The sequence below is a fragment of the Schistocerca serialis genome, chromosome 8 (assembly GCF_023864345.2).
Source record: "Schistocerca serialis cubense isolate TAMUIC-IGC-003099 chromosome 8, iqSchSeri2.2, whole genome shotgun sequence".
NCBI lineage: Eukaryota > Metazoa > Arthropoda > Insecta > Orthoptera > Acrididae > Schistocerca > Schistocerca serialis.
Window position 1 is genome coordinate 316,615,473 of NC_064645.1, and position 22,564 is coordinate 316,638,036.

The 22,564-nt window shown below is 40.6% G+C and overlaps 1 protein-coding gene across 5 annotated transcripts in view; it reads right to left on the minus strand.

The window, feature by feature from the left end:
- LOC126416192 (uncharacterized) overlaps positions 1 to 22,564 on the minus strand; it is a 206,723-nt gene that overhangs the window by 13,834 nt on the left and 170,325 nt on the right. For 4 of the 5 annotated variants that reach the window (XM_050083777.1, XM_050083779.1, XM_050083778.1 and 1 more), the window contains 2 exons: positions 22,346 to 22,491; positions 11,374 to 11,517 (listed from right to left, as the gene is read on the minus strand). In XM_050083777.1, the coding sequence (XP_049939734.1) occupies positions 11,374 to 11,517; positions 22,346 to 22,491 (290 nt within the window). Of the gene's footprint in view, positions 1 to 11,373; positions 11,547 to 22,345; positions 22,492 to 22,564 lie in introns of those variants that run through there. The other variant, XM_050083781.1, reaches the window with a different exon arrangement.

A 22,564-nucleotide genomic window follows, 5' to 3' on the forward strand; every position in this document is an offset into this window, starting at 1 on the left:
GAATTATTTGTGAAGCAAATACAAAAGCCCTAGAGAGGCAAGAAGGTGCACAAGAAGAAAAAGCCTGGCTGCCCAAGTTCGTCATTTGGCAATGGGCAATATTGACCAATCCCCACATTTAGGGGGGAAAAAAAAAGACTAATTGATTATGCGATACCACAGGCCTTGACCTATTTGACATCCTCAGTCCGTTTAAAAATAACTCCTGACCCTTACCACTAGGATGCATGTGGGTCAAGTTCACTTAAGGGTTGACGTTCTCCCTCAATTACCATCAGTTTCCTCCAAAGGAGAAAGGGAAGTGATAGGGGGAAGAGGTAAGGCCTACAGCAATGAGCATATTATCCTTGTGGTTAATCCTACCTAGGTTTGTATGCCCTAAGATTTTAGGGTGGACTAGCAAGGAAACTGAGTATCCTCTACCTCTAGGATGCAATCCAGATGTAACCTAGGGACAATGTTTGGAGGATGACAGATGACAGCACAGCTTAAAATCATCAAATATCAGTCAACAGGGAATGGGAGACCAAGAGGCATTGATATAATGATGTCCTTGTGCCTTTTTAGCAGCTTTGGGGTGGTGGGAACCCTTAAAGTATGTGCACTGGATGACAGCATCTGTACACTTGGCAATCAGATTTGGTAATATCCAACCGCTGATGGAAGTTAAGGATGGTCTTTATTGCCCAAGTAGTGAAAAACTAAGTAGGGGAAGCTACAATTCATCATTCAGGACAACTGGTGCCGATCTACTCTCAAGAAAATTACTAATTGTTACAGTCCTCTTTTGAGTGACTGACTTTGGGTTCAACTTCTTCAGACTGTGTACCACAAATCCGGCTTTGGCAGAAAAAGAGGGTGGATGGATGCACAAGGGCGGTTTTTGAAAACAGCCTCTGGTGCAGCTCACGCAGAAGGTCTGGAAAAAGCGAACTCCATTTTACACCAGTTATGGACAGACAAAGGATAATGAGGGAACCAGCTACATATCACAAAGTTACCAAGCCTTGAGAAAAATATGGTTAATAATACTCAGCACCTTTGCACTTTGGCCACTACATTAGCATCTCACATCCAGGAGGCAACGGCCACGGTGAACTAAGACCTGAGCATTACTGAGACCGTGATAGATGTTACTGACACCAAGCTGACCACTGCGAGGCTCCTTCAAACTCTCACACACGCTTGCCTTGATGTTGCCAAGCTGCATGAAGCACTCATTCATGCTACCTGTGGGGACTTGACCTCAGAATTTTTACCCAGGAACAGTTTCTTGATAGACTATGGGAGGCTCAGGATGGGTTACTGGCATCTTTGGAATCATTAAATGGCACTAGAGGATGATTCTTTACCACTGTATTACCATATGACTGATAACGTAACTAAGGATGGAACCTGGTTAGAGGTTCAGATACAAATACCCCAGCAAGTACAGAATGCCAATTTAAGTGCTACATAATCCACTCCTACACTGTAGTGTGGGGATATCTAGGGAAGGAAGCTCAACCTGTTCTGTATGGAGAAGCCTGTGTGTGAATGTCCTAAGGAAGTGGGTGCAAGTAAAGCCACCTCTTTTCAAAGGGTAGGGGTCACAGAGTTATTTAAGTACAACACGATAGTTAAGAGTTACAGTATCAGGTTTGATAATCAACTGAATAAAGTCGGCATTCTTAAGGAAGCAGCTCAGCTGCTGAAAAGTTGCGAGTGAACTCCTGTAAACAGTTTGAGCCAAAGACTCAACATAATTACAGGTTTTACCATAGCAAGGAATTTGGAGGGCTGAATTCTTCTAAGAGGAAAGAGTAGTGGCGCGAGCCCAGGCAAGGGCTCACTGCTGTAAACATGCTGCTTGCCATAATCAGCTGGCACAGTGTTTTACCGCCCTGCCTGTCTCCGTATATCAGCATGACCATTCAGTCAATGACCAACAGTTGTGCTGTAACACACGACACCTGGGCAGTGCCAAGATAAATGGAGTATGTGACTTCTGGGGCATCAAATCAACAAGCATGCCATAGTTTGTATAAATACTAGCCGCCTAGCCCCCCCCCCCCCCCCCCCCCTACCCAAACGCCATATTTTGTACATGTATTGTTTGTTGATGTGTTGCAAGTGTAACACTAATATAGGCGAGAGATGCCAAACATATAACACAGTGTGCCACAAATGGGTATATGAAAGTCGTTTACGGCCAGGATGTCTCAGTATATGCAGGCTGTGAGAGAAGTGTCCTGACACTCATCCAATATGATGGTTTCAGTGCGGTTTTCCACCTCACTGCACCCAGAAGTGGATGAAGTGGTGGAGACAGACAGGGGTTGTTCATCAGCTTCAAGGGTCTGGCTTAGGGTACCTGTCAATGCTTCAGCAGGACAATGTGTTAGTTGACATCTATATGGAACATCCATTTTTAAATGCCATCCAACTAAAGAATGTAATCAGTTTGCGTGGGTACTCGTAAACTGTTCGAAACTAGTTATGGGATGCTGGCCTTAAGAGCCCATGGGGCTGCTAATGAGAGGGCCTTTCTGATGATCAAAAACTTTACAGGCTTGCCTTCACTGAACTGGATGTAGATTGTGACTGAACCACGTCATCTTTTTCATGCACTGGTGCTGCTGCTCGCACTGTGGTTTCAGCTCTCCGAGACTGCAGATATGTGTCCAAGTTGCGTTTGCATGATGTGTGTGTGTGTGTGTGTGTGTGTGTGTGTGTGTGTGTGTGTGTGTTGTACGTACTGCTGACAAAGGCCTTAATGGCCAAAAGCTATAATTGTGTGAATCATTTTGTTGTGCCTATTGCGACTTCTCAGCATCTCCACTATGTGGTGAGTAGCAACTTTCCTTCTCTGGTATTGTTACATTCCATCCTGGATTTCCTTCTTTCTTTTCTTTCCTGTGTTTCTCCTGTTGCCTTATGAACCGCACTGCATACTCTACTTACGAGCCACACTGTATCAACCGCCTCGGCCACGTGCAACAGACGGCCTCAAGACCACGCTGATTTTTAGGGCAACATCTTAGGTCACACATTACTCCCGCCGATATAATGAAGCCTATACCTTCGAACTGATCATGCACCCTGTGTCAATTCCCGTACTTTTGCGTATTATCTCCCGCACTTTTCTGGTGTCACACGATCTTACATCTGTAACTACCAACCTCTCGCACCCCCCCCCCCCCCCCCCACTTTCCCCATTCTATTCCTGTTTGCACCCACTAAATCCACCTCATCCAGTCACATCTGCCGTCCCCCTTATGCTTATCTGCCCTCAAACCTGCTACCCACAGTAATATACACATATTTATTGTTGTTGTTGTGGTCTTCAGTCCTGAGACTGGTTTGATGCAGCTCTCCATGCTACTCTATTCTGTGCAAGCTTCTTCATCTCCCAGTACTTACTGCAACCTACATCCTTCTGAATCTGTTTAGTGTATTCATATCTTGGCCGCCCTCTACAATTTTTACCCTCCACGCTGCCCGCCGATGCTAAATTTGTGATCCCTTGATGCCTCAGAACATGTCCTACCAACCGGTCCCTTCTTCTTGTCAAGTTGTGCCACAAACTCCTCTTCTCCCCAATCCTATTCAATACCTCCTCATTAGGTATGTGATCTACCCATCTAATCTTCAGCATTCTTCTGTAGCACCACATTTTGAAAGCTTCTATTCTCTTCTTGTCCAAACTATTTATAGCCCATGTTTCACTTCCATACATGGCTACACTCCATACAAATACTTTCAGAAACGACTTCCTGACACTTAAATCTATACTCAATGTTAACAAATTTCTCCTCTTCAGAAACGCTTTCCTTGCCATTGCCAGTCTACATTTTATATCCTCTCTGCTTCGACCATCATCAGTTATTTTGCTCCCCAAATAGCAAAACCCCTTTACTACTTTAAGTGTCTCATTTCCTAATCTAATTCCCTCAGCATCACCCGACTTAATTCGACCACATTCCATTATCCTCGTTTTGCTTTTGTTGATGTTCATCTTATATCCTCCTTTCAAGACACTGTCCATTCCGTTCAACTGCTCTTCCAAGTCCTTTGCTGTCTCTGACAGAATTGCAATGTCATCGGCGAACCTCAAAGTTTTTATTTCTTCTCCATGGATTTTAATACCTACTCCGAATTTTTCTTTTGTTTCCTTTACTGCTTGCTCAATATACAGACTGAATAACATCGAGGACAGGCTACAATCCTGTCTCACTCCCTTCCCAATCACTGCTTCTCTTTCATGTCCCTCGACTCTTGTAACTGCCATCTGGTTTCTGTACAAATTGTAAATAGCCTTTCGCTCCCTGTATTTTACCCCTGCCACCTTCAGAATTTGAAAGAGAGTATTCCAGTCAACATTGTCAAAAGCTTTCTCTAAGTCTACAAATGCTAGAAACGTAGGTTTGCCTTTCCTTAATCTTACTTCTAAGATAAGTCGTAGGGTCAGTGTTCCAACATTTCTACGGAATCCAAACTGATCTTCCGGGAGGTCAGCTTCTATCAGTTTTTCCATTCGTCTGTAAATAATTCGCATTAGTATTTTGCAGCGGTGACTTATTAAACTGATTGTTCGGTAATTTTCACATCTGTCAGCACCTGCTTTCTTTGGGATTGGAATTATTATATTCTTCTTGAAGTCTGAGGGTATTTCACCTGTCTCATACAGATGGTAGAGTTTTGTCAGGACTGGCTCTCCCAAGGCCTTCAGTAGTTCTAATTAAATGTTGTCTACTCCGGGGGCCTTATTTCGACTCAGGTCTTTCAGTGCTCTGTCAAACTCTTCATGCAGTATCATATCTCCCATTTCATCTTCATCTACATTCTATTCCATTTCCATAATATTGTCTTCAAGTATATCGCCCTTGTATAGACCCTCTATATACTCCTTCCACCTTTCTGCTTTCCCTTCTTTGCTTAGAACTGGGTTTCAATCAAAGCTCATGATATTCATGCAAATGGTTCTCCTTTCTCCAAAAGTCTCTAATTTTTCTGTAGGCAGTATCTATCTTACCCCTAGTGAGATAAGCCTCTACATCCTTACATTTGTCCTCTAGCCATCCCTGCTTAGCCATTTTGCACTTCCTGTCGATCTCATTTCTGAAACGTTTGTATTCCTTTTTGCCTGCTTCATTTACTGCGTTTTTATATTTTCTCCTTTCATCAATTACATTCAATATTTCTTCTGTTGCCCAAGGGTTTCTACTAGCCCTCGTCTTTTTACCTACTTGATCCTCTGCTGCCTTCACGCATTATTGTGCTCAGAGCTACCCATTCTTCTTCTACTGTATTTCTTTCTCCCATTCCTGTCAATTGTTCCCTTATGCTCTCCCTGTAACTCTGTACAACCTCTGGTTTAGTCAGTTTATCCAGGTTCCATCTCCTTAAATTCCCACCTTTTTGCAGTTTCTTCAGTTTTAATCTACAGTTCATAACCAATAGATTGTGGTCAGAGTCCACATCTGCCCCTGAAAATGTCTTACAATTTAAAACCTGGTTCCTAAATCTCTGCCTTACCATTATATAATCTATCTGATACCTTCTAGTATCACCAGGATTCTTTCAGGTATACAACCTTCTTTTATGATTCTTGAACCAAGTGTTAGCTATGACTAAGTTATGCTCTGTGCAAAATTCTACAAGGCGGCTTCCTCTTTCATTTCTCTCCCCCAAATCCATATTCACCCACTATGTTTCCCTCTCTCCCTTTTCCTACTCTCGAATTCCAGTCACCCATGACTATTAAATTTTCGTCTCCCTTCACCACCTGAATAATTTCTTCTATCTCATCATACATTTCATTAATTTCTTCATCATCTGCAGAGCTAGTTGGCATATAAACTTGTACTACTGTGGTAGGCATGGGCTTCATATCTATCTTGGCCACAATAATGCGTTCACTATGCTGTTTGTAGCAGCTTACCCGCACTTCTATTTTTTATTCATTATTAAAAACCTACTCCTGCATTACCCCTATTTGATTTTGTATTTATAACCCTGTATTCACCTGACCGAAAGTCTTGTTCCTCCTGCCACCGAACTTCACTAATTCCCACTATATCTAGCTTTAACCTATCCATTTCCCTTTTTAAATTTTCTAACCTACCTGCCCGATTAAGGGATCTGACATTCCACGCTCCGATCCCTAGAATGCCAGTTTTCTTTCTCGTGATTATTAGTTAGTTATGCTGTACTTTGACCCTTGCGACTTCTCACCAATTTTATTGAGTTTTCGCCTTCCACTATCGTCGTCTTCCTCAGATTTCATCTCTTCATATTATTCTTATGCCTAATAGTGATACAGTCAGATATGAAGCACGGCAATTGACTAGATTTTTAAATCTAAGGTGACTCAATTTCTGTGCAGAATTTGATGTACTAAAGAAGCGGCCGCAAATATTTTCAAACGGAGAAAAATTTTCGCCTAACTCTCGTTCAGAACATGTTCTATCATACGCAGTCTATTATTTAGTTCTTGTTGATCATTATCAAAGAAAGCAGCAGTGTAAGTAACAACAAATAGCAGTCTCTTGCCATTGTTTCACTAATGAGAAGATTCCTGTGTTTTTTTTTTTTGTTTTTTTTTTAAAAAAAAAAAATCGTAAGCGGCGGTAGTGTGCACAAAAGCAAGCCATGCTGTGAACGGCGACAGGCCGTAAACACGCACTATCAGAATGTAACAAACAATGCATGACACAGTACAGTGATGCATTTTCAGCTTAGAGTGACGTAAACACCTATAACAAAGAAAACGGCACTTATCAGATCAAAGCAAAATAAGCAATCGATTCAAACCAGACGAAGCACGTGAAAAAGGAAGGGTACCCGTATAAATATGGATGGACCGCCTGACCCATAGCAATGGCTACCTGGTAAAGCTTAACTGCTAAGCTTACAACTCGAACCAAACTACTGTAGCTGTATCGTCATTCATTCGACTTAAATTGTGTCTCATATTACAATGGAAACTTCGTTTCGATTTTGAGGTGCGGCCTAAAACTTTTCTCTCCCGTTGAATTTCGAGTCTCAAATTTGAGGTGCGGCTTAGAGTCGGGAAATTTTTTTTCCCCTCTATTTCGAATCTAATTTTTCAGGTGCGGCTTGGATTCGAGTGGGGCTTAGATTCAAGTAAATACGGTACCCATTCATTCGAGATGCCCACAGCACTAGCAATCTCACACACCTTAACTCTTCTGTTGTCCATCACCATATCATGGATTTTATCAATGATTTCTGGAGTCGACACCTCCACAGGGTGTCCAGAATGTTCAGCATCACTTGTGCCCTAATGGCCACTCCGAAATTTTTGAAACCACTTATAAACTGTTCTAATCGAAGGTGCAGAGCCACCGTAATGTTTATCAAGCTTCTCTTTAGTCTCCTGAGGCGTTTTGCCTTTCATAATGTAATTGTTAATCACCACACAAAATTCTTTTTCGTCCATTTTTTTGACAGTCACTCGACTTCCTTGATTCACATGAATGCCAAACACAAAGAAACAGTCCAATATTGCTGAAACTTTGTGTGCATTCTTTCCAAAGATGCTACTAACTAAACATTACCTCGATACGCGCTAGTGGTGCCATCTCTCGGACTTTGCACGGACTTTTCAAATGCCCCTCGTAACTTTCCAGATGCCCTATGGATTCCAAACCAACTACCTTCTTCCTAGTCTCCATGACCAACTATATCCTCACCACAATTACTTCTCCTTTGAAGGCATTACCTACAAACAAATCCACAGTATGGCTATGGGCACCATCCTATGCTAACCTATTCATGGGCCATCTAGAGGAATCCTTCCCAAAAACCCAGAATCCTAAACCCGTCACCTGGTTCAGATTCATTGTGACATCTTTGCTATCTGGATTGAAGGTGAGGACACCTTATTCACATTCCTCCACAACCTCAACAACTTCTCCCCCATTTGCTTCACCTAGTCCTACTCAATCCAACAAGCCACCTTCCTAGATGTTGACCTGCACCTCAGAGATGGCTACATCAGTACCTCCGTCCATATCAAACCTACTGACCACCAGCAATACCTCCACTTCGACAGCTGCCATCCATTCCATACCAAGAAGTCCCATCTGTACAGCCTAGCCACCCGTGGTCGTTGCATCTGCAGTGACGAGCAGTCCCTCTCAAAATATACCGAGGGTCTTACTGAAGCCTTCACTGACCGTAATTATCCTCCCATCCTTGTACAAAAACTAGTCTCCCATGCCTTGCCTTTCCAGTCTCGCAGCACCTCCTAAAGTCCCACAGTCCAGCCACAGAGGAGCATTCCCCTCTTAACTCAGTACCATCCACGACTGGAGCAACTGAATTACATTCTCCGCCAGGGTTTCGATTACCTCTCATTGTGCCCTGAAATGAGAAATGTTCTAGATGCAAGACCTGTCACATACATCCTCCTACCACCACCTACTCTAGTCCGGTCACTAACATCACCTATCCCATCAAAGGCAGGGCTACCTGTGAAACCAATCATGTGATTTACAAGCTAAGCTGCAACCACAGTGCAGCATTCTGTGTAGGCATGACAACCAACAAGCTGCCTGTCCGCATGAATGGCCACCGACAAACTGTGGCCAACAAACAAGTGGACCACCCTGTTGTTGAACACGCTGCCAAACATGATACCCCTCATCTCAATGCCTGCTTCACAGCCTGTGCCATATGGATCCTTCCCACCAACACCAGCTTTTCTGAATTGCGCAGGTGGGAACTTTCCCTGCAATACATCCTACATTCCCGTAACCCTCCTGTCCTCAACTTTCGTTAGTCGTCCTCCTCACCCATCCATCCCCTTCCCTGCTCCCATTCCAGCACTACACAGCCGTCATTTCACTGCCACACCCAGTCTTTTAATTTCTTTTTATTTCTCCCCCCTCCGCACCTGCTCTCCTGCCCTCCATCTAAACTGCAACAATTCACTGTCCGCCACTCCCACCATACTATCCCTCCCCCTCCCCGCCCAAGCCGCCTCCTTACCCCCACCCAGCTACCACTCCCATCATGCACTGGTGCTGCTGCTCACAGTCTGGTTTCAGCTCTCTGAAACTGCAGACGTGTGTGCAAGTTGCGTTTGCGTGAATGTGTGGTGTGCACGCGTGTGTGTATGTTTGTCTGTCTACTGCTGACAAAGTCCTTAATGGCCAAAAGCTATAACTGTGTGAATCTTTTTGTTGTGCCTATTGCGACTCAGCATCTCCACTATATGGTGAGTAGCAACTTTCCTTCTCTGGTATTGTTACTTTCCGTCCTGGATTTTCCATTGTTTGATTTTTGCTCGATGTAATAATATGGCGCTTGTGGGAAATGAGAATGTAATATTAATAACACCAGTTACAATGATTTTCTGTAGTTTTGAACATATTTTTATGGCTTCCAAAATCATCTATTAGGTCTTCAAGCTTTGTAGATGACAGCAGTGGTATGACTTTAACAATTCATCATTTTTGAAACCTATGGTATTCTCTTGCTTTGTAGACATTAGACGATGTTAGAGTTGACTTTGTACATTTTGTGCATATTTCTGTTGATTGTGTGTTCAAAATGTGCAGTAACGACGAGAAACATTTTGGAGAAAATTATTTATGAAGCTCTTAATGAGCCTACAGATAATTAAAACTAATTTTTTCTTGACGTTCAGATTACATGACATCTGAAAATTCTATAATCTTTTGAAGGTGATTTGCTGCATACGTTTGCCTTATTATTTTCATAAAATGTGTCGTCATGAAGGATTCTCCTTCAGTTACATCAGCAAATGAATGTCAGTATAAGAATCCAGTGGATATAATGTTGGCCCTATGTATATCTTCATGTTTCAATTTGCACTCACAATGTACTCCGCTATGAACACAAAATTTTGCTGTCATCTACAAAGCTTGAAAACCTAACAGATTGTTCTGGAAGCCATAAAAATATGTTTGAAACCACATGTGTGTTTCTTTAGATGTGAACTGGGTGCACAAGGAATGTAACCAGAAAGCTCATGTTTGCTTGCATATTTGAATATTAGGATTCCTTTTCAGTTTTTCTGTGATGATTACTGTTAAATTGAAATTTCATCAGTATATTCAAGATTTAACACTAGCAACATCAAAATACATGTACTTAAAGTAAAAACAGATATTTTAACCAGTCCACAAGTAATGGCAGCTACCTACGAGACCAGCACCCTAAATGTTAAAATAACTAAGATAAATTTTGTTGAATATTTTTTGAGTTTTGCAATACAATTTTTGTCAGCTTTACTACAACAGTTCTCTTAAGGACTACAAATAACATGCACCAGTGTTTTACTCATCAAGATAAGAGAAGCGACCACAGAAAGGCTGTTGGCACCTACCACAACAGGGACATGAAGAACGTTGGCCAGATGGCAGAACCAAATTCCGACTCATTGAGTGATGACCAGGCACTTCAACTGTGAACTACTTGCACAGCGACTCCAACATCTCCTTCGGACCGCATCAAGCACTGCCAGTCAAATTGCTACGTATTTTGCTATTACTATCGACATCCTACACTTCTGTGTATAAAGTTTAATTTGTATTAATTTTGAATGCCGTATATGTTACGTCTTGCTGATATGTGCCACTATAATCCAATATGGGTTTAATAGAGCGAAAGTGTTGCCACAATTTGTGATGCAGCTGTACTTGCCAATAATGCCTGTTGTGGAACTTAAGACATTTTCCCTGTGATCAGTTTTTACTGTCAACTGTATTTGCAGAATTACATCAATCTAAGACACACAGTTTGGAAGAGATAATGTTTAATATTTAGGAATTTGATTCTTTAAAATATTGGAGTGGAGTTTACTGGTGCTAACTGATTAAGTATCTGTGCTATGCTTTTCACTCCCTTGCCTTATTCTTCATCTTTCCTTCCTCCATCCTCATAGCAGATGGTCCCTCTCTCTGTCCACCTCCTCAAACTACTCCGCCTCCTCCTCCTCCTCCTCCTCTCTGTGTCCCTCACCCCTGTCCATCTCTTTATGTCACTCCATTGTCACCTCCATCACCATCCCAGTGGGAGGTAGCCTATTCTTACACCTACAGTATTTCCTTTTGGATAGTAAGTGGTGTGTACCAAGTTTGGTTGGAATAAATCCATGGTTTAGGAGGAGTTGTGAACCCCCCACCACACACATTTTTAAACGTATACACTGGAAATCATAAGACAGTGGTCGTAAGTTACCCTATCTGGCTGGTTATATGGTCTCAAATTATAAATCCAGTTCGAAAAGTTCAGCATCTGTACGAATGAGTACCACAAGCAGAAGTGCCATACAATATTGGCCGCATTAGTTTTCACACGAGCTGTAATAAACAGAAAAAAATATTAGAAACCAATTACCTTGTTTCTGGTAGAACAATATATATGCACTGCTATAATCATCTTCTTGCGGTTTCTGTTTAGTTACAATGTCATCATTGTAATAGTGCCATTCATTTGTCCTTGGATTTTTTGTGTAAGCTGTATAATGACCTGCAGAAGCTCCTGTAAAGCAATGGATCAGTCTGAGCTATCTGTAACACAGATATGGTGACAATGTGACGATGTCATTTACTGGCATAAAAACCTTGTTTTCTACTGAATAATTAATTTAAAATAAAGAGAGGGAGTCATATAATGCTACATTTCACTTCAGATTTTCCTTACAGGTACTATAATCCACAGTTGAGGTGGAAATTAAAAACACACACACACACTCACACACACACACACTCTCACACACACACACACACACACACACACACACACACACACACACACACACACACACCGGGTGTCACTTCTAAAAGTCATCATGCACATTTTCTCTTATGTTTCTGCAGATGTTTGCAATTTCAGTTTGCAGTGTGTAAATGGAGTCAACTGAAACAAACACAGCTCATTACGTCATGTAAAAGCAAGTGTTCATTTCCCATTACAAACAAAATGATTTTTAATGCAGAATTTTACGTGCACATTCGACAGAGGCATCCCAACTTAGTATAATGCAATATTAACAGGGGCACTGAAACGAAAAGAATAACCAGTACTCCAACAGTGACAGCACTGCTCTGGCCCACAGTGACTGCTACTGGCATGTCACAGTGCTACTCAGTCGCAGCTGGAGTATATCAATAAAACAAACAATGCACTTGACAAATTTGGGACCACTTTCAGCTTTAAAAATAATATGGGTTCTCATGGGAAACAAAAAGACACTTTCCATCGACACTGGGTGTAGTTTGACAGACGTGACGAGCAGTATATGTTTGGGCTGACTCCAGTTACAAATCGCAAACATTGGGGGGGGGGGGGGGGGTGAAACAAACTGCATTGACTGTTATACAGTGTGTGTGTGTGTGTGTGTGTGTGTGTGTGTGTGTGATGCATAAAATGGCAGGGGGGAGGGAAAATCATCATTCGGAGACATCCAAAGGTCTATAAACAATTCCCACACATGCATGTGCTCTGGTACATGCGTTTTTGAGCATCTCTCTCTCCCCATCCTAAGCTCTCATTGTCTTCTACAAAGACAGAGCATCTTACAATGTGGGAACAAATCAGGAAGTAGGAAAGAACTGTTGCACAATGTAGTTGCATATGTTCAACTGTACTTCTCTCTGACTCGCATTCCCAGTAAACTATTATTCCTGGTAGGGTTCTCTCATGTTCCTTCTTTTTTCTCCTCTTACCAATAAGCCTTGTCTTATGTGCTTAAAATTCAGACCTGTATTGCATTTGTTCATATTTGCCATTTTACTGGCAGGGTGGCTAACCTAATTACAACTTTGTAACTGAATGTGATACTAATACATAATTTATGTTTGAGTTATTTTTCAGTTAAATAAGCTTTTTTGTAAGTATTACTCACACAAAATTAAGAAAATCATTCCAATTATTTACCAAAGGTCCATAACTGTTACAAAGAAGACAAAATTTGTTGCAAGTATGAAACCGTGAGTAACAGATACTTTGCAAAAGACACACTGCTATTCCCTTTTTTCTCTGTATCCTTTAAAGACGTACAGCACTTATCCAGAACCCTTCCAACAAATCTCTCTCCTACCGACCTTCCTTAACAGTGATTTCATGAGGTCAGCCAGTTTCATATTGCTTCTTAATATAACTGCTAAATATGGGCTATTCTGGAACTGTCAATTATTCTTTGACATTTGCAACAAATGGCTTTGTACTTGGTTTCATTAATTAGTAACACAGTTTTGAAGAAATCTTTGGTTCAATTAGCAAACAACTTTGTACTCTGGTGAGAAAGTATTTGTTGGTTGTTAAATTATAAGTGATATCATCCAGCCAAGTTGAAATGAATATAAGCATTTATTATCTGAAGATAATAAAATGGAATAAGATGGAGAATAATTTTAATAATTATATGAAGTATCATATTTATCTGAGTATGAGACGATTCTGAAGATAATACAACTCCCCTCCCCTTTTTTAAGAGGCTCCTTGAGAAAAAAATATTGTTTAACATACTCTGATTAATCAAAATTATAAGCTTTTATTGATGTAAGGTATCTGCTGAAAACATTACCATTATACCTATTCTAAACTTAGACCATTTATTGGTTGTCTATATTTTGATAATACAAGGAGAAATAAAATAAACAAAATGAAATTGTTTGCATTAATTTTTATCTTCACTGTCCTTTTTGTTTAGCCTGTCATCTGAGCTACCACTATTTTTAATCAGCACCACCACCACCCTGACAGAACAGCTGTGAAACTTATGTCTTCATAGTCACAAAAATTTGGCTGTTTCCTCAGAATATATTGTGCATGCTCTCCCCCCCCCCCCCCCCCCCCCCCCCCCCACACACACAGTGGATTTAGCTTCTATACTAACGTGAGGATGTTACAACGTTTTTTGCTACAAAAACGTATTGTCTACCTGCACTCTCCCATTGGCTCTGTAGAAACAGCAGCTGTCACCCCCTATCATGTCAGCTATACCTCACGGTGTGCCTGACAACATTGCTGCATGAAACATGGAAGTATCTCACCGACCCCAGTCTCAATTTTTAGCATCTCCTGCAGAAATGCGTGTCGTTATTGAGTATCTGTTCAATTTTAAAGTCAATTCAATTTCAAGTACATATGGATTCAGGCAAACTGCAGTTCAAACATGATAGATGTTCATAAAAAGCTAAAGTATTCGGTGTAGATTCCCAAGGTTGGCAGCACAACCAAATTTTCTACCAGTTCACCACTCTCCTCACTATAGTTCTTACCTAAGCTCGTGTCACTGTTCCCCTCTAAGCCTTCCATAGTGCTGCGATCGAGCAACAGCGAAACATGGACAGCAATATCTTATATGGTGCAGGTCATACGTAACAACACCAACTAATACATAGATAAAAGACCGCAATCATGATTCAGTCTAATTCTTGAAATTTCACTCGTCCTGCGATCTAGTGTCATCTATTAGTACTATCTCCACAATGAGTTTTTCCCTATAAGCCATTCTCTTGATAACAACTGCAGTCAATTTAATGTGATTTGTTTGCTTTGTTACACATTTAATTCTGGATTAATTTCCTTTCTCGTTTCACACGAATGTCACCATTGTACTGAATCTGATTAAAAGCTCATAATGTTTTCCTCCAGTATTCTAATATGTGAACAGCTGCTGAATTTTTCATTTGCAGCGCACTTCTCAAAACATTAGTTCCTGATAACCAAATAAAATACTGACTTCAGTTCAGAATCATGAAACAGTTTTTGAACAAGATTTTCGCCTTTGAATGTTCCTTTACTTAAGAAAGAGGATAAATGTAGGTATAAGGTATCCATACATGCAAGAGAACTTCTATTGCAAACTTATTCCAATTCAAGAAAAGTTTGTGATTTGATAGAATTTAATCTTATTTCTTCCTGTGCGTCACAAAATTATCGATTTTTTAAACAGAGCATTAGCTTGTAGTAGTGCCTAGTTCATAGTTTCTCACATATCCCTCCACGGCAATAGTTCTGTGAGTCAAATGTCATGTGATTGTTCGAGCAAGAGCGATATTGTATCGAGAGCTTCTATGTACCGAGAAATCTGGAGTGTATTTGAATGAAAGTATTGTTTGGTAAGCTCTACCATTCAGAACTCTTCAAAAAATTTGCACAAAACCTCAATACCGAAAGCAAATGTAAGATTACCCCTATATTAACCTATTAAACAGAGTAAAAATGTTTACCTCAAGCAATAGTAGTTTAATTTGCGAATATAAGATGACCCAGTATTTTTCAAATGTGAATTTTGGAAAAAATCTTGTCTTAAAAGTGGGTAAATGCAGTATTATGGATCATCAGTATACATGTAACACAACATGCAACATTTACACCAAAACTGAATGTTTGATTACCTGAGGCAAACTATGTGACACAATGGTTCAATATATATAACTTTTAGGTTCTTTCTAATTGCTCACTTTGTTGATAATTACTCCTATCCCTGTTGACGAGGGATTGTTTCATTTTCAGATTTATTTACTGAGTGGTAGGATGGATTTCATTAAGCACAGCAGATAAACATGCCTCTGTTAATTTATTATATCCCTTGTTGAAGGATATTACTGAATTATAGTGACAAAATCATGCCAAGGGATTCGAATGAAACTTCAACTCGTATGACTGCTTCAATCTTTGATGATATTTCCTATTTGTGAATTACTGATCAATTTTCTTCTCACATGCGACTGTAAAACTCAGAACACCTGAAGACTCCACATTAACAACTGCTGCTGCACTGGCATGTACTCAAAAACAAGCAACCATAAAACTCTTTGTTGAATTCAGACTTGCTTAATTGTGTGTTGTCTCATCTCACAATAGGTTGTATTTGTTCTCTTATCAATTGTTATGCAGCAAGGTCACCTCACACGCACAAATGCTTACCGATACAGGGAATTTATAAGCTGCTGCAGCATATCACATTTAAAGGTAAAAAAATGGGATATAATATGCAATGATTCTTGACCAACTGAATCAAAATATACATGAAAAGCAGCCTGGATTGCAAAATGCAATAAAACTATTATCAGGACAATACATCTGCCCATGAATATGCTTTAGCAGTGGCAAAATTGGTGAACTATACATCCTTCACAAGTGGACTATCCATCCCATTCATCAGATTTTGAATGACTTCCATCCACCTTTCACTCACCTAAAGACATTCAGAGTCCTACAAAGAGGTTAATGCAATCATAGATATTTTGCAGTTCAGGACAGACACATACTCACTGTAAAAACTATGGATGAATATATTTTGGGTTTAGTAAACTGTCTTCCACTGCCAGACCAAGTACTTTTCGCTTTGCCAAAAAAAAACCAACAATAGTGATGGCTTCTTCTTCATTAAGTATAAGGCTGAATTTGTTGGGTAAATAGATAGATGTGAATTAGCAACAGTATTTCTTATACAGCCATATCAATCTAACATCAATAATATGATGATTCCTTTTTGCAATAATCTTCTGTTGCTATTTATCAAAATTGGATATGGAAAAATAATCAATAATGTGTGAAACCATATGAAGATACAGCAAGACCTGGGCATAAATTAGTAGCCAAAATTTACCAAAAGCCTTTAGCAGAACTGGGACTACGACAAAGATAAACCTAGTGCGGCTAGCAGTTTAAACAATGGGGACAACAAGAAAGGGTGAACGAAGATACCATCACAACTTCATGGTTTCTAAGAACAATGGTTACATCCTCCTCCCTTCACAAACAAATGCTGCATTAGAAAAAATGAGTGCTTCATACGTTTTTATGTGACCAAAGTGTTTTATTTTATCAATAAACTAACTACACGATAGTTACAATAAAATCGAGAGTTTTGAATGAATGTGTTATGCTGTTGAACAAAAATTATCCTTCTTATAATAACATTTAAATGAAGATAATGGAAATTTGCACTGAATCAATTAAATTAAGAGTGCAAGAGTATATCTGTGACTGCACCTCAAGATACTGGAATAGTTTTGTAATGAAGTACAGTATAATCCCGCTTTTAGGTTCCTGTAATTAACATTTTCCTGCGATTAACATTTTTTTATCACTCTCTTCAAATTTCCTATGTTCACAACATTAATTTGCACCTGTTTTTACGTTAACATATCAATAATTTTCCCGCGATTTATGTTTCATAAAACAATGTTTGTGGAGGGAAAAAACTGGTGAAATTGACACAAAATGATGCAGACACTGCGTTTGCCTTAAAGTAGTGTTTACATACGTTACATTGTTAACTTTCTTGGCACCAGATTCATATTCTGCCGCTGCCAACCACAACTTGGTGTGGTGGCTGATGGGAGTAACTGTTTCAATAGAAGCAACTTCTGAGGAACATTCATTTGTTTTGAGTCGATACCAACTTCATCTGTCAGTACTGTGTGCTACAATTAGTAGTACTCTTACTTTATTGTATCCACACTGTTTCGGCATTAATTTCATCCTGTGGTAATGATCACATACAGAGGATACCCATTTCCCAGTATTTGTAACTTGCTAGTTTAATTTATGGTTCGTATATGCATTGTACAGTGTTGTTTCCTATCTAAGGTTGACAATGTTGGCATCACTGACAAGCCTGTTCCTATAACCGAAATGAGTCTATTTCAGTCGACACAGCTACTCTCAACAACTGCCATGCGAAGAGTTTGTGTTTGTGTGTATTTCATAGTGTGTTCATAGCCTTGTGTGAAGTGATCGAAGTCTGTTGTTAGTTGTTTCTTTCACGTTGTTGTTTTCTGTCGCAGTTTGAGATGGGAAATGCCGGTACTGTCAAGAGAGACATGAAAACCCTTTCTATGGAAGAAAGGTAAAAATTCTGGAAAGAGTTGAAGCTCACTGTGGGGGACATGCTGCATTAGCACAGAGTTTAGGAATACAAGGACTCTATTTTGGAAAGTGTAAGCAACAGTGGGCCAAATTCCATAAAAACATGAAGTATGCCAGCTATTCAAAATATACAGAACGGGAAGAAATTATGAAGAACTGGTTTCAGGCAGCACATGCATAGAATATTCCAATAAACGGTGTGATGTTACACGAAAAGGCACTGATAGTCGCCAATGTACTTGGGATTGAGGAGTTTGCAGCATCTAATCGGTGTATAGATATGATTCAAGAAGCGGTACAACATAGTGTATAAAGCTGTATGTGGAGAAGAAAGCAGTGTGGACATAAAATTTGTTACGGAATGGCAAAGTGGCAGGTTACAAGAACTTTTGAAACAACATAAACTGAAGGATATTTTCAATGTTGACAAAACATCTCTTTTTCAGCATATTGCCAAATAAAACACTTGCTTTTAAAGGCAAAAACTGCTATAGAGGTAAACACAGTAAAGTTCACGAGACAGTAACGTTAGGCACAAACGTGGATGGTTCCAAAAAAATTAAACATTTGTGATAGGCAATAAAAACCACGGTGTTTTAAAAACATAAAAACACTATCAACGAACTACAGTGCCCTATAACATGCAATTAGAGTTTCTGCCACCAAACTGCAGAAGCAAATTACAGCCTTTAGATTTGGGCATAATCCACGCCTTCAAAACACACTATAGGAAGGCAATTGTGCAGAAGGCATTAACTTTGATGGAAGTTGGGGAAGACCCAGCCTCCCTTAAAGCACCAATTTTAGATGCTTTGCGTTATATTGCGAAGGCAGGGACAGAAGTTATGGCAGCCACCATCTCCAACTGCTTCCAAAAAGCGGGATTCATCGAAGCCGATGATAGAAATGGATCTGACGCACCAGACGTGAGTTTTAGTGACAACGGTGAGAAACTGCTTGCTTCATCATGGGAAAAGCTGCAGCTGCAGCATCCAGTTCATGATTTCTTACACATTGACAATGATGTTGTCACTGTGGAGAGTGTTTCTGTTGATGAGGTGATCGACTTTCACACACAAAAAAATGCAGGAAGTGAAAGAGACAGTGACAGTGATAGTGATGAGGACAATGAGGTTACCTCATTTGCAATTGGTAATGCAGCAGTGGAAACAATTAAAAAATACATTTCAGCTGCAGATGTTATGACAGAGTTTTCCATTGTGTTCATGAACTTGAAAACCACATTGAAAAAATTCATCAGACAAAATTAAAACAACCCACAATTTTGAATATTTATGCTAAAAAGTAGTAACTACTGTACCCATTTGTTCACATCGCATTTATAGACCAATCAAATTAAAGGTCAGTATAATAAATATAAATTGCATATTAATGTTTCTTAAATGTGTGCTTAAAATACTTAAGTGTAGTATGGTTTCCTCCCCTGTAATCTTGACTGTGGATACACAACGATCTCTATGGTAACCATGATGTCTACACTGATCTGAAAGTGTCAGCTTGGCTGGGAGCTGACTAAACCAGTGAGTGCGAAACAAAGGCTTCAGTGACAGACTGATCTGTAGTGTAGTGCCATATTTAACACACTTTACAATATTTCATGCACCTATATATAAAAAAATCAAAAGCAGCAAGATAAGTGGCCGGTACTGTATACATCTGCTGACATCAGTTTCGCAGAAAAGTTACACTAAAAATGGTGCAGTTCAGAGATCTTTAACGCAGTATGCACTGCATCACTTTAGCTTTGCAATAGATCAACATGGCGGCCGCATAGTTTGCGTTACTTTTAATGCACTTTGTTGTGCTAATGTGTTGGTGAATGTCATGTCACCTGCTAAACATAGCACTAAAATCAGATAACCTTTATTAAATAATAAACATTCCCTGATGAGTATTTTGTTGCCTATTATCTTCACATATGATAAAAAAAAAACTACAATATGGAAAGGGGGCTCCATACATAAGCAGGAAAACTTAAAAAAAGTCATTTCCCACATTTTACATTTTCCCGCAGTTTATGCCACTTTCTCAAGTCTCTTGAAAAGTGTAAAAGGGGGTTTTTAATGTACAGTTCTTTTTAAAATAAGAGTAATAGATCAAACAGTCTATCTTGATACCACAAATACACTCCTGGAAATTGAAATAAGAACACCGTGAATTCATTGTCCCAGGAAGGGGAAACTTTATTGACACATTCCTGGGGTCAGATACATCACATGATCACACTGACAGAACCACAGGCACATAGACACAGGCAACAGAGCATGCACAATGTCGGCACTAGTACAGTGTATATCCACCTTTCGCAGCAATGCAGGCTGCTATTCTCCCATGGAGACGATCGTAGAGATGCTGGATGTAGTCCTGTGGAACGGCTTGCAATGCCATTTCCACCTGGCGCCTCAGTTGGACCAGCGTTCGTGCTGGACGTGCAGACCGCGTGAGACGACGCTTCATCCAGTCCCAAACATGCTCAATGGGGGACAGATCCGGAGATCTTGCTGGCCAGGGTAGTTGACTTACACCTTCTAGAGTACGTTGGGTGGCACGGGATACATGCGGACGTGCATTGTCCTGTTGGAACAGCAAGTTCCCTTGCCGGTCTAGGAATGGTAGAACGATGGGTTCGATGACGGTTTTGATGTACCGTGCACTATTCAGTGTCCCCTCGACGATCACCAGTGGTGTACGGCCAGTGTAGGAGATCGCTCCCCACACCATGATGCCGGGTGTTGGCCCTGTGTGCCTCGATCGTATGCAGTCCTGATTGTGGCGCTCACCTGCACGGCGCCAAACACGCATACGACCATCATTGGCACCAAGGCAGAAGCGACTCTCATCGCTGAAGACGACACGTCTCCATTCGTCCCTCCATTCACGCCTGTCGCGACACCACTGGAGGCGGGCTGCACGATGTTGGGGCGTGAGCGGAAGACGGCCTAACGGTGTGCGGGACCGTAGCCCAGCTTCATGGAGACGGTTGCGAATGGTCCTCGCCGATACCCCAGGAGCAACAGTGTCCCTAATTTGCTGGGAAGTGGCGGTGCGGTCCCCTACGGCACTGCGTAGGATCCTACGGTCTTGGCGTGCATCCGTGCGGCGCTGCGGTCCGGTCCCAGGTCGACGGGCACGTGCACCTTCCGCCGACCACTGACGACAACATCGATGTACTGTGGAGACCTCACGCCCCACGTGTTGAGCAATTCGGCGGTACGTCCACCCGGCCTCCCGCATGCCCACTATACGCCCTCGCTCAAAGTCCGTCAACTGCACATACGGTTCACGTCCACGCTGTCGCGGCATGCTACCAGTGTTAAAGACTGCGATGGAGCTCCGTATGCCACGGCAAACTGGCTGACACTGACGGCGGCGGTGCACAAATGCTGCGCAGCTAGCGCCATTCGACGGTCAACACCGCGGTTCCTGGTGTGTCCGCTGTGCCGTGCGTGTGATCATTGCTTGAACAGCCCTCTCGCAGTGTCCGGAGCAAGTATGGTGGGTCTGACACACCGGTGTCAATGTGTTCTTCTTTCCATTTCCAGGAGTGTATGATTCTTGCTTTGTGTTTATAAAGAGTATTTTCCACAACACACATTTTATATTTGTTGTCCATTTCCCCATCCTCATTTTCTTTTAATATTCAGAGGAGTAGGCTGGTCATATATCATAAACACTTCATTAGTTTTTCTTGTCGCCATGGGAAAAAAAGTTAATGCTATGTAATGGTGAGACATCAATTTGTTCCACACACTCTACTGTTAAATAAAGACATGCAAAGACTTACTTAGAAAGCAATGAATAACTAGAAAGGAAGATTAGGATTTATGATGTCTCCTGGGTGATAAGTCATTAGAGATGTAATAAAAGCTGGAAATGTACAAGATATATGACAGAAAAAGTGGACACATTATGTTCAAATAAATCATTCTGCTGACATTTGCAACAGGCATTACATTTAAGAAAAACAAAAAACCTGAACCTGGTTGGCCGGATGGGCTTGGAAAGGGAGGATAAATTGTGATCACTTACGTGGAGTCATAGTAAATTAGAAAATTGTTCTGAATCTGCTGAAACAATGTCATGTGTTACACATTTTCTTGTTATTTATGACAAATATGATGGGCAGCTTTGCAGATAAGTCTTTTACTATGCAAAAGACTGCTTTATATGTACATTATATTTTATCAGATTTTTTCTTTCGTTGAAATGAAGTTTCCGCTCTTTGAATTATCTTAACAGTATTTAATTAACATAGTTTTCCTAAATTATTTTGCTCTTGGATAATGCTTACAGCTATCACAATATGCAACAGCATTACAGCAAAAAAAAAAAAAAAAAAAAAAAATTAGAATTTACTGAGGCACTGTTTCCAGACCATACTGTTAAAACTTTCTTGTTCAAATAATTGAAGTACACTTATTATATGAAAGTGATACTGTTCTAAAATGTCTTTACTTACCTCCAAAGTGACAGACACAGGCATAGAGATTGTATGGAAGCGTCACACCATGGTGTAGCACATATGGTGATGTCACTGTGAGGCCAGACAGTGGAAATGTTACTTTGTTTTCAAGCTTCATGCTCATGCTCTCATGAAAGATGAATCTGCAACGAAATGAGAAAATAAAGAAAATCAAAATACTTGCAAGACATAAACGTAGACACTAACACTGTTACT